Source organism: Schistocerca gregaria, chromosome 2, assembly GCF_023897955.1.
Source record: "Schistocerca gregaria isolate iqSchGreg1 chromosome 2, iqSchGreg1.2, whole genome shotgun sequence".
NCBI lineage: Eukaryota > Metazoa > Arthropoda > Insecta > Orthoptera > Acrididae > Schistocerca > Schistocerca gregaria.
Window position 1 is genome coordinate 415,437,679 of NC_064921.1, and position 14,290 is coordinate 415,451,968.

General features: G+C 35.8%; 1 protein-coding gene across 2 annotated transcripts in view; it reads left to right on the plus strand.

Moving 5' to 3' along the window:
• Positions 1–316: 316 nt before the first annotated feature.
• LOC126323604 (intraflagellar transport protein 140 homolog) overlaps positions 317–14,290 on the plus strand; it is a 248,926-nt gene continuing 234,952 nt past the window's right edge. Inside the window, exon 1 of one of the 2 annotated variants that reach the window (XM_049994696.1) lies at positions 317–790. In XM_049994696.1, coding sequence (XP_049850653.1) covers positions 644–790 — 147 coding nt within the window. In that variant the 5' untranslated portion in view covers positions 317–643. The remainder of the gene's footprint in view (positions 791–14,290) is intronic. The other variant, XM_049994697.1, reaches the window with a different exon arrangement.

Consider the following 14,290-nt stretch of genomic DNA (forward strand, 5'->3'; position numbering starts at 1 on the left):
CTTTTTGGCTCCACACTTCACTAAGTGCCACTGTATGTAACTTCAACCTTTTCATTTATCTTTTCAAGTTCTTCAATCTACCACCGTGATTAGAGATCTAACGTTCAGAAAATAATTCTCAGGCCGCTGCTTTTATTTATTTATTTATTTTTGCAACGTCTCCCCGAGTAGTTCCCATCCACATAATTGAATTAGGAACTATGTATCTATGGAATATTTTACCAAGGTCATACTATCATCATTTACGATGTGGTAAAACTGCAAATCTGTTCATAATGTAAATCGATTGTCGTATTTTGACAATTATCGAATTATTATAGAGGTGGCTGTGAGCCCCGTTGCCATGGTTTCAGCTGTGTTGATGTTTGTAACAAAACCGCGAATTCCGATCGTCACGCAAATAAGTGAGGCTGTAAGATTTAACAGCTATATCACTATTTCGTGTACAGAATGTTTCTCTGGGACTGGTATGAACCGGTGTTCTCGTATTTATTCTCCGATAGCGAAGACATGACTTGAAATGCAGAACACGAGTGTGTGACATAATAATTTAACTCCGAAAGAATTATTTGGTATTGTGAAATAATTAATTAAAATAAAAGTTGCTTACTTCTTGAAGTTGTTAGGTTTATCAGTCACGATAATGTCATTATACTTCGATTACAAAGTACAAAACCCCGATTTAGCAGCTATAAACTTGAGTGTGGACTGGCATCATCAGCATTCACTGCTAGCAGTCTCTTCATACAGCGAAAGCAAAGGAGGATTCGTGAGCATTTACGATGAGCTGGTATGTGACAGTGTAAATAAGAAAGTAACTGTTGTTTGACTCATACCATGATTTACCATGTATCAGTGCTTATGCTTGACACTCGAACTGAACTTTTACGTAGGACTTAACGTTTACAGTGAAACAATAAATTTATAAGATCCACCTAGGTTGGGAAATATGTTATATTTCAATTATCATTAGAGGGATTGTAGCGGTATAAATATCATCGAAAAAAGTAAAGACGAAAATCTTATCAGCTTTGTACAGAAGGTGCAGGGTTCTAGACTCCCAGTAGAATAAACAATTTGAACACGAACAACCACCTGATCACTTTATAACTGAAAATCAATATCCACCTTTATTGTCAGTTTCTATTTATCACTCGACAAGTGAGAATCTTGTTCATTAACAATATGATAAGAGCTTATACTGGTTAAGAGAATTGTATAAAAAAATAGTGTGGTTTTTTAACTAATGCCAGTGTAAATTCAGTTTTCGTCGTACATTTTTTTAAATGTTACTCATCTTTTAGGTATTTTTGGTACCAGACAAAATGTAATCAACCGCCCTATAAGTATATTTTCCAGTTGTAGAGGTTGAATGGATATGTTATCCTTGAACCTTGTAGTCTTTTTTTCTGCATTTTGTATTTATCTACTAAAGTTGTGATAGCAAGTGCACAAAAGTCTGCCACATCTCCAGTTTTGCAGATGTAATTTGCAACCAGTATAGACTTTAAAGGATAATCATAAAATGATAATATTTACGATATGCCCCATCTCTGCCACCCCCCTCCCACTACCCCTGTTTAATTTTTATAGTTGTTGCATGTGCTAGGACTATCTGCTATCTACATAATAGGCCTATTTACCAAGATACTCTAAGGAATTTTATGTATTATGAGTAATTATTTTTATTATCATTGGGCAATACAGCAAATTAAGCTTGCAGTTTTAGTATTTACAGAGAAAAATTGCTCACTAAGCTGCAGGTGTCAAGGGTGAGGAGCTCTGTCTGCAACTGTAAATTGCTGAATCAATTGCATGTAGGTTTCACATGTTGATTCTTGCCGAAGATGACTTGACCTGGACTACCATAAACATCAGTTTACTACCTAAAATTTTTCATCCCTATTTGTATTCTCTAATTTGGGACAAGACTGTCACCCTCCAACATAACCTCTTCCCTCTTTCAACACAACCAATATTTCTAATAAGGGGGAGGGGTGTTATTACATCCACACCATTAAATTTGATCTTCTAGTGCTTCAGATTTGCACTGTGTTGCCTATGCTGTGACATGAGTTTTTGTACAGTTTATGATGATAAAACCATGATAAAACAGCACACAAAAGTTAAAGTATTTCAATGAGTTATTGACATGTTTTCTCTTAATTATATTGTAAGACATTATGTGCATATATTTCCTGGATTTTCATTGAGATGTGAGTAAGTGCAGCATGTGAGTGGGCAGAGATCCAGGAGAAGAGGGGTTGTGGAGGGGCACGCAGGTGGTGGATGCTAGGTCATGGCTATTATGTCTTCTGCTAAAAGTGTTTATATTTTTACATGTATCAGTTTTGAAAGTCCTCAGCTAATTTTCGGAGAATAATGTACTTCACTTTAGGCGATCAGCTCCAGAGGACCAAGTCTTTTTCACTGGATTCTATTTCCTGCTTTCTGTCGCCAGTCGCCCTCTATGCTTATCTGCAGCTAGTCCTCATGGATTCCCTCTTTCTACCTTTTCTTTTGTCCTAGGTAATAATTCCACACAGTAAAATTTTCCTCTTCTTGTTTTTGTTGCATCTTACATGTTTTATGATTGTGGTGACTATCAATGTCCGATTGTACTGTCAGTTTCTGGGATCTTTCTAGGTCCTCCTTTTTATTCTTCTAACAGAGAACTTTTGTTCCATGACAACAGTGGGGTGCGAATGACCTCAGATGGTTAAGTGATTTTATTTGCAACTAAAGTCCTGTTCTGCTTTTTATTTTATTTTAGAAATTATAAATATATAGTTTTACATATGGCTTTTTTAAAATTGAGGATACCTTCCCATTGTCTTGTAACATATTTTCATTATTACAGTTCACACCAGATCGTGAATGTTCTGAAACTGGTCATATATCCATTACAAGATTGTTGAGTCAGCAACTGTTGTGTGGTTTCTTCTTTTTACAAAATGGCCTTGTAGAGTTGTGGACGTCTCACAAGAAGAACGCTTTGAGTATGGAAAGAAGCCAAGGATGATCATCAAAAAGCAGATGTGGAGCAAGAAGTAGTGGTTTGAGGATGAAAGCATTAAGGCATTACCCAATAGAAGGGAAGCCAAGGAGAGCTTGCTACAAGTCACAGATTTTGCACAAAGCAAAGCACAGTTCTAAGAAGTATGGAGAACTGCCTAAGAAGCCCTGAGGACAGCAAAGAGAAGGTACATCAAAGGAGTGATGGAGGAAGCTCAAAAAGTTTTATTGGGACAAGAGGTGGAAAAGTTGTACCATAAAATTAACTTTTTTAAGAAGGGATATGACAACTGCCAAAAGTTCATTAAGGACAACAAGGGGACCATTCTCAACAATGAGTCCAACATTGCTGAGAGAGGGAATCAATAGTTCAGAGGTATCCTCAACTGTGATGATCCTAAAGATCTGTTCAAATTTTTGACATTTTAGGTTTAAATTATCCACCACTACAATGGAGGAAATAAAGAATCAGGCAATGAAGCTGAATAAGAACGAAAGTCCATGAGAAGGAATCCAGGTAGAAGTCATTCAAACTGGATGAGTGAGATTTTGTCCGACTTTATATGAATAGAAGCCACTAGTTTGCAGAGGTGCTTGGTGAATATCAGTGTGGTTGAAGAAATGGCTGTTTGGCTGTGGACAATGACAATTTCTCTTCATTGCAACAGCTCATAGAGAAAAAGTGGGAATATGGTGAAGACCTTCATGATATCTTCACACATTTTAAGAAGGCACATGACAGTGTCCACCAGAAGTACCTAATGAATTGCCTAACCAAGTTTGATATATTAAAGAAACTCATCAGCCTAGTTTGAGTTTGTCTCACTGATTCAAAAGGCAAAGTGATACTTGGGAACCAAGTTACAGATAACTAACACAAACACAAGACTAAGACAAATAGATGATGTGCCACCAATATTGTTCAACATGGTGCTAAAGAAGATAACAAGAGAAGTTTTCCATATGCATTTCAAAGAGATCAAAGTAGAGTGTGAGAAAGTCACACACATCACATCTGAAAACATGGTCCTGTTGTCCAGATCTATCAGTGCAGATGAGTAACAGCATGGGAGTGGCAAAGAGTATGATCGGTCTCCTTGTGAATAAATTGAAGACATGGTGATGAGCAGGAGTCATGCCTATTCAAGAAATGCACTCCAGCATCAGTGGTAGTCAGAAACCAATCCCAGAAAAGGTTCTCTATTTTAAATATTTTCCGCAAATCAATCATACTTCAGTCTGACTCAGCTTTTTAAATCAGGCAGTCTCTCAAGGAACTTCAAACTCCAGCTGTACAAAACACGACCCCACCCCAGAAAAAAGACTTATCTTCTCATTTGTGAGTGGAAAGTCTTACGGAAGATCTATGGTCTGTGATCCAGTACAAGATGAGACCACTGTAGAGTGGAGGATCTGCCATAATTGTGAGCTTGATGAGATCTACAACAGACCAAACATTGTATACCTATTGAAAACCAAACAGCTTGTATAGGCAAGGCATGACATTCGGATGAATAAATCAATGAATTTTACTTCCTGGGGAAGTGACGACAGAAAGGAGACATAACCATCACTACATTAGATGGGAAGAGAACCTGTACATTTTGCATTCTTTCAGTCACAGCTACAATATGGGATTCTGTTATGAGGTAATTCACCAGGCACAAACTTTGTATTAAAAATGCTTAATACACGTAAAAGAAAATATACAATTCACACAGAGAAAGAATTTACATTTGCACAGCACTCGAAACAACTGCATGCTTGATATACCGTATTCTAGGCTGTCACTGACACACAACAGTCACAAACACCTAAGTCTAAAGTTCTATAATAAACTGCAACAATCCATCAAAACCTTCACCCACTTTAAATTTAAGGAGGTATTAGACCTATGGCTCAAAAATAAAGCATAGCCTATTACTCAATTGAGAAATATCTTGGAAATAATTTGAAAGGAATGTATAAACAATGAAATAATATAACTATCATTAACTTAATGTGTTAAACCATATAATTAATTCTTGAACATAAACTGTATTATGATTATTGCTGAAATTGTCTGATTAGTAAGAAGTTTTTATATTTATATGTATTTATGTATATGTAAAATAATAATGTGAGTAAAATGTACAAATTACTAACTACTAAAAAGTTGCATGTACATATATGCATAATCTAAAAATTAGTAACAACTATACTTATATGAAATATGTAAAATGTATTTTGATGAAGCCAATTGCTTGCTAAATATGCTGAATAGCTTATAAATAAACATATGAAACATATAAAAATGAGGAAAAGTATTATATTACAGTACACACCTTAATTTTCCTGAAAAATGACATAACTAAATATTTTTGTGATACAGGTCAAACCACTAATTAATAGTATCAAGAGGATGGGAATGCAGACTTCTTAAGATTTCAGTTTCTTCCAGGACATTGAGTATCCGATGTTTCTCAGGAGTGTGTAGGACAGTTAAGTTATTGCTAACCTGCTGCTGCTGACATTGGTCATCAGTCAAATGCAGTGTCAGAGCTGACCTGGAATTGGCCAGATCTTTGTGTTCTTTAAATCTTGTATAAAAATTCCTACCTGTCTGTCCAAGTGTACCTACTCTTGCATATCTAGCTTGTATCACACTCAATATGATACATGCTAGGGTAGGAGAAAGTCTCCTTTATGAAAACTTAATGGTTCCATAACTTACTGCCCAAATTTTTTCCTATGAAAAGTGGCTGACAGCAGTCTCTTTCCAAACATCTCTAACTGTATCCATGATATTTGTTTGTAAGTAACATTCTGTTTTCTCTTCTATTTTGTTTGAGAGATTTTAACTGTATAGATCCATATCTGACATTTTAAAAAAATCAAATAAAATAAAAAGAAACTTGACAAATCACTCTCATTGTCTTTTAACACAATATTTTCGTTATTGCACTTATACCAGATGATGGAACTTCAAGTGTTCCGAAACCAATCACATATGCAATGGAAGATTGTTGAGTCACACCTGTTGTGCAGTTCCTTCATTTTACAAAATCTTTGATTTGATTTGATTTTTCAGTACTACTTCAAGGTTCTTTTGTGAATCCTCTACTTGCAGAATTTCAAAGTGGTTGCTGAGATGGAGCTGAAATTTGTCTTTTTTATAGTATCTCTGAGCATATTAATGTTGTAGCATACTACTTTCTTGGAATTGTTCCTGTCTCTGATGTGCATTGTACTTGAAGTCAGTTTTTTGCTAGGAAGTGGTCACTTAGCACCCCATGCTGTCTTTACATCAATCACACAGTTCTTTGCTTTGATGTCAGTTATAATGTGATTTTCCTAATTAACTTAATTTACCATCTATTGACACCCAAGTTGCTTTGTGTATGTCCTTCTGTTGGAAATTAATGTTGATGAACATCACTGTCAGTGTTGCAAATGTTAAGAACCAGATGCCATTGAGTTCATGTAAACCATGTATTACAGTTGTTGAATGGAATACGTCTTCTCTTCACACTTTGGCATTCATATCACCCAGTGGGACTTTATAATTGTTATTCCAAGTGCTGTTGACTGCTATCTCCAGTTCTGCACAGAATTCATCCTTCACTTGGGTTGCATATTCTTCTGTGGATGCACGGCAGTTCACAAACAACATTTTACATCTCTTTGTGTCTGCTGTTTATACTGCTGTTCTAGGGGTCACACAAAATCCGTTATGCAATTTGTGTCCTGACTATAGCTACTGTAAAAGATTGAATACTTTTCGACATCAAGAGTACCTGTATCCTCCCAGCAAACTTCCTGCAATGCAACTAAATCCATCCTATATCTTTTGATCTCCTTGACTAGACTGATTGAGGAGTGTGTTTTATATAAACTACAAATATTCCATGTTTCAAATTATATCTCTTGTCATCTTTTTGTCTATTTTTTATTATGAAATTCTGAGGCTTCCTTGTAGTCTGTTTACCATTACCAAGTTTTCTATGATGAGGTGATAACCTATTGGCAGCCTTCAACTTGTAGGGCCAGAGCTTTGGGGTAACCTTCCACTAGACAAATCACTTTCTCTACAGCTGTCGAGGTTCGTCTTTCCTTTCCTTAAAAATCTGAGATATAGGGAGGGGGAAGATAGGGTGCTGTGAGATACACTTCATCTGGTTCATTGAGTCAATAATGAACAGTGTTCTTAGGTAATAAAATTAATCTGCAAAAAATAATTTGTTTGTCAATGGTATCTAATACTTTAAATGCAGAAAGGTACATAAGTTACATGATTTTGCATATTTTTGTGCACAAAATTATTTCATTATTGAGCACTTGTCTATACAAAATCTCTTTCATTTTATCAGAAAATTAACTAATATTTTTTCTGTGATTGTGTAGTCCTTAACTATTGAACTGGAAATTTTTTTGTTGTTCTTCAAAATTTACTTTGAGTGACTTAGGTACCTTTCCTCAATGAGTTTGTGTCCAGATTTACAGCTTCCATAAAAGATTGAATACTTTTCAACATCTAGTGTACCATTATCCTCCCAGTGAAATGCCTGTAATGCAGCTAAATCCAGTCTGTATCATTTGATCTCCTTGACTAGACTGATTGAGGAATCTGTTTTATATAAACTAAAAATATTACATGTTCCAAACCATATACTTTGTTCTCTCATTTTTTGTATTATGGAGCTCAGAGGCTTCCTTGCAGTCTGTGTACCATTACCAGGTTTTCTGTGATGAGGAAGTAATCCATTGGCAACCTCCAACCCGGAGGACCAGGGCTTTTTTTTGGGTAACCTTCCCCTAGATGAATTTCTTTCTCTACAGCTGTAAAGGTTCTTCTTCTATTTCCTTAAAAATTTGAAGGATAGAGAGTGGGAAGATGGGTGCTGTGAGACACACTAGTTCATCAAGTAAGACTTGCATGGCTCAGGAGATTCTGCAGCGGCTATGCTACTGCCAGCGTAACCCTTAGTATCATATGAATTAGGAAACATCTCCTCTACATGGACAGTGTCTCCTTGAGAGGTTCAGGGAATAAATTAATATGAAAACTAAATTTCAAAAAAGCAAAGAAAATTAGGAAAATTTCAAGTTAAGTTTAACACAGAATAATTTTAAAACTGGGAGATCAGCCCATATGGATTAGTTTGTGACATGACTGGTTGCATCTCAACCAGGAAAAGGCACCCATTCACTGGCTGACCATATATGCTGCTAACAACAAATCCAACATGGTTTTGTAAGTCTACAGATATGGAACTGCAAATCACAGGAAGTTGAATAAGCCGAGACAGAAGAGAAAAGGCCTACCACTAAATGAATACATAATACAAAGACTGACTTTCCCAAATGTCGTCAGAAATTACTGAATAAAACAGCCTTCACTACATTTTCATTGCAGCGTAGACATAGTCTGCAGCCTTGTATTCAAAAATTTAATGTTCAGTGAAATACTGATTATGGTGCATGCATCCATCTGTTTTATATTATGTAAATTACATGCATGATATTGTCAAAGATGATACTATTGCAGCTGTTAAATCAGTTGTGTGAGACATGTACTATACATCTCAAATTTTTAGACAATACTAAATTGCATGAAACCATTGGCTGAAGAAATCGTAGGCCCTTATCAATATGGTTTGTTCCTTGGACAGTCGATTCTTGACCACACATTTACTTTGAGGCAGCCAATAGAAAAATTATATGAGTTTGATTAAGAATGACATCTCACCTTAATTGATTTTCAGCTACCTTTTGACCACTCCGTGTTATGGAGAACAGAGGAATTTGACATCTCATCGAAATAAATCTGACGAATTGCAGCTTGCTACTCCTCAATCAACTTGTCAAGTACAGTTCAGCAACCAACTATTGCCACCATTCAGCATTCAAAATGGTTTGAGACTAGGAGATCCATTAGCACCAGTACTATTCAACTTGGCCTTGGATGAAGTAAGCCATGACACTTATTGAATCAGAGAAATGGAGATGATGAGAGCAGACTCAATCCTGGAATTTTCTGATGATGTTGGGATTCCATGACACTCTGGAACAAGTGTGTGCTGATACTTCACAGTTTCTCCACAGTGCGAAGAAAATTGGGCTGGTGGTGAACGATGATAAAAAAAAATATCTCTTTGTATCATGTTGTCAATCTCTCCTTTCTTCCATTGTTGTCAACGATCATATCTTTGAATGAATTTGAGAATACTGGCACCTGGAATCCATACTGACTGATAAAAGTGAAGCAATGAACAACAAACACTAATTGCATGTTCTTTGCTCTGAACAATTTATTCAAGTCATAATTGATGTCACAGAAGAACAAGATGTATGCATATATGACACTAGTTTGGCCTGTACTTTTACATGATTATGAAATCTGGGCAACATCAGCTACAACTGAAGAAGTAATATGTGCCTTTGAGAGGAAAGCACTTCGACAGATCTATGGAGCCATCTAAAATACCATAAAAGTAGAATAAAAGAAGATCTGTACCAGCAATTTGAAAAGCCACCCATTGGCCAAATATTAGGGCACAAGATGCTACAGTGGTTTGCACACATCCTTCGGTCTGATAGATCCCTCCCATACCAAATCCTCCACTCTCAGGCTGGTGTAAAACATACAAGGGACATCTGAGGACACAATGGAAGGATTGAGTATTTTCCATCCTTAAATAAATTGAGCCATCATCAGTGAAAGATGAAGGTAGCAATGTAGGTCTACCATCTGCAGTAGATATCTCTTTTCATAATGGGTTCTTTTATATTTTTTTATAGTGTGCTGATTTTTCCTCTTTGTAGTTTGGTCATTTCTTTTGTCTTTGTGCTGTAGACCTTAAAGGACCATTAATCCACTAAATAATGATGATGATGGCGACGATACTTTTTAAATGATGCACTCTCTGAAATGCAATTTTGTGAGTTGTTCTAAAGTGATGCACTAAACACTGATGTAAACAAATTATTATACTAAAATGTCTTATGTAACTTAGTTTCATGTTATTGTTGTTGTGGTGATTTTCAGTTCAATGACTGGTTTTAATCAGCTCACCATGCTAGTCTGTCCCAAGCAAACCTCTGTGTAATTGTTGTATCCTAAATCTATTTTAACCTACTTACTGTAGTCAAGACTTGGTCTCCCTCAATAATTTTTACATGTTACACTTCCCTCCCTTACCAATTTGACTATTTCTTGATGTCTCAGGATGAGTTAAACAGAAAAATAAAAATATTGTGACTGAATATGGTCTGTTACTAGGGAAAACTTCTAAGCAAAAAGGGGATATCACATTTTTTTAAATTTTTTTATTTCAGGAGCCAAAAAACATTTTTATTCTACTGAGAATTAGAGATGTTAGAATAACTGTATCTATGTATGTGATAATTTGCTCTATGTTAAGTATCACAGGGTCAAATGTCAGTGGTTTTCCACAATCGGACAGTGAGTGTAGAGATAAGAAACTTCTTCTCACCAGCTATAAATGATGACTTTTGTGAAAGCAGCATCTTTCCCATCAAGATTTTTTTTGATATAGAAACAACTTTTTGGCCTTGTACAACCAATACTTGCATTTGAGCAACTTGTCATTATGTTTTCCATTTAATTTTTACCCCTTACTTCTGATCATTGGCTGTCAATGTGTAATCAATTGTACTTAGAAAAGCAGTGTAGACAATACTTATCACATTTATTGGTGAGCGGTTTCAGTGGAAAGGCGGACCATCTTTAGACCATACTCCAATTGTTGTGTGGAGATGGATCGACAGAGCTGAAAATGCAGAAGTCTCCAGATGGTGTCAGCTGCAGTGGTTACTGTGAGCAGTTGACAGCATCTGGAGGCTTCTGCAGTTCCTGCTCAGTGGATCTATCTCCACACATCAGCTTTGGAGTACAGTGTGAAGATGGCCTGACTTTGGACTGAAACCAGTCACTAACAAATGTGATTTGTGTGAACTAGACTGTTTTTTGTCAGTACAAATATGAAAATCAAGCACTGCTTTTTCCAAAATGATTTTGAAAATATGCAATGTCTAATCATTTTTCATCAGTCCTACCTCTTCATTGCCTCTGCCAACTCTCTTTGAGACCTCTGTCACTTTCTGCTGCTCCTATGAATAACAGTAACACACTGCATTGAAGTATTCTCGTAAGATGCATTGTCCAACAGAGTTTTTGTTGTTACATTTTACTCTCAGGCTGAATTTTGAGTACCAACCTATTAATTCTTTATTTGGCTGTAATTATTAAATTTTATATGTCTCACACAATCTGTTGGTTTCAACCTCCATGACAGTTTTCAGTTAAGATGATATAGGTGATCCTACAGAATAATTGCTTCATGTTTTGATTCTTATGGCTTATTTTACAATTTGGAAACTCTCTAGGCTTTCTTTCCTTGCATATTATGTATCCTATCCACTCACGCCATCTTCATTCAGTTGTTTTTCTGAATGTTCTTTCTTCACCGAGTCTTTTTCTTGGTTGGTGGGTCTATCCATTCATTTCATGCCGTATCTCTTAAAGAAGAGGTGTTACTGGCACCATACTTCAAATACCTCAAGATATCTTGTTTAATTTTTTGTAGCATCTGTATTTCAAATGATCCAAATGTATCTCATCTAGATTGCCTCACTTCAATATTTATGTTTTTTGACTTTTTTTTTACTTTACTGATAAACATTATTAATACTTCTCTCATTCTTAGTATTATATCTTCACCAATTCTTTCTTCTTTGCTCATAGTACCTGAGTATTTTTTGATCTTGTTTGTTTTAGTTTAGTTCTGTAATTAATATTCACTTTTTTGATTCCTTGGAGTACACTCTTATTTATGTCTCTTTAGTGTTTATTTTTATTTTGTATTCATCTGTTATTGCTGCATGTGTATATGCTAAGATTCTTTGGAGGTTTCTTTCATGTGGAGCTATCATCTGTAAAGCTAAGTATTTGTATTCTTTCTCTATATTATTTTTGGTTCCTGAACAGTATCTTTGCACTCATTCTTTCCATTTTCTATGTAGATGTTGAATAAGAATGGAGACATTTACATCCTGGTCCAGTACCTGTAAGAATTCTGTCTTCTTTTCCTTGATTGCATATCTTTGCCATCGCTTTCTGTTCTTTGTATTATTCTTTAATTATTCTTCAGTGTCTATTTTGTAACTCAGTCATCTTTAGTATTTCCAAAAGTTTTTTGAGTTAACAGTGTTGAATTCTTTTGTGAGATCTATACAATTGCCACAGTATACAGTAATTTCTGTGTACTTGCTACATTGCTGGATTGATTGATTTTTTATTTGGTGCCATTTGATCATATAGAGTGCAGATTGTGTACTTATAATATAGGTCAGGTCAGCTTAAAATAACATCTTAAAATATTTAGTGTACAAAATGCAATATGAAACAACATAGGCCTACTGCAAGTTATTTACATACTTTACATTATACAACAGTATTTTCAGTTGACACAACACATGCATACAAGTCATAACAGCATTTCTCGTTCTTTACACACATATTCCTCCGCACTATAAAATTGAGGCACCGAAAACCGTAAGCATCTAAAGCACACCGTCATTGATTTTGAAATTGTAGTTTGTGTGCATGATCCTGACATCTGTTGATTGTACAGTGAACCAGCTTTATTTGTGCTGTGTCCTTATACTGGTATAAGTGAACATTTGCAAAAAGATTTCTCACCGATTTATCTGAGATTTACTTCCATATGGTCCCAAAGTACAAATTGTAGCTGTAGGAGTGCTCACTGATCACACTGGCACCCACTTCTTCATAAAAGCTGGAAATTTTTGAAGGAATTCCCCACCACACCCTCACCTTCCAGGATTTCAACATTCAAGTCTGTAAAATGGATACTGAGGATTTCTAAACCTTTAAGAGTTTTACCTACCTCACTAACTTACTGGAAGTTGATGTTCGCAGTAACAACAACAATTTCAGAAATTTTATAATGAAGTTTGCAACAGGTTGCTCTGAAAGTAACAAATTCTTCATTGAAGTCTTGGTAGGCCACCATGTTGTTCAAGTCACATCAAGGGAGCCCTCAATTTGTCTTTTCTCCATAGCCTGTAAATGTCTTGCAAAATCTAGTACCCAAAGACATGGTGGGAAACAAATGTCAACCGTGAAAAACAAAGACTTAACAAAACTACTAGATCACATTTAGAACACTGATTTAACATTACTACTAGATTTTATGCCTGAAGTGAACAGACAGTTTTATATGACTCTCAAGTCAGATATTGTGCTTAATGAAAATGAGGATAACGAGGACCATGAAGTGTTGGGACATGCCGTAAGTACATGTGTGGTGCATTTAGTACCTGTTCTTTATGTTCTGATTCTAGTTTTACATTAATTACAAATTATACAACACTCAAAAAGATGTTATTGACTTTAGCGTAAACATCAAAAGTTTGTGAATTAACATTAATAGTAATCCTAAAGAGTTATTAAAATAATATAACATAAAGTGGGTACATTTTAGCTGCAAGCTGCAAATTGACATTATAGAACAGTTACACAACCAGAAATAACATATGCAGCTGAAACCATCTTCAAAACAACTAATACAGCAGAAATTGGGAGAATACTCAAGATAGAAAGAAGAACCAAGAGCAAAAAAATCTGTGATATAATAATAATTCTTCATATAATGACTGTTTCATTGAACTTTTCTTGAACTGAGTTGTATTACTGAATAATAATATGTCCTCGTATAAACATTTGTATAATTGACAATAAAATAAATAATAGTAGTAAGTACTTCATTTTCATTCCATCAGCTTCTCACACTCGCTCTCTACCTCTTGCTCCTTTTTCTGCCTTCTAGTATTTGTCTTCACATTTTTGTATTTTCTCAACATCTCTCCCTCTTTTTTGTGATGAACATTTACTGTTGCTGCCTGTTTCTGTTTTGTAATTTGCCTTCGGAATTAATTTCTTTCTTTTGCTTTTCTCTGTGTACAGCCAGCCAATACTCATTTTTAATATTCTTTTCTGACATGCATAAATAACTAAGCATAGGTGAATGCCCACCCAGTTGGCCGTGCAGTCTAACGCACGGCTTTCCGGGTGGGAAGGAGCGCCAGCCCCAGCACAAATCCACCTGGCGGATTTGTGTCCAGGTCCGGTGAGCTGTCCAGTCTGTGGATGGTTTTTAGGCGGTTTTCCATCTGCCTCGGCAAATGCGAGCTGGTTCCCCTTAGTCCGCCTCAGCTACACTATGTCGGCGATTGCTGCACCAACAAGTTC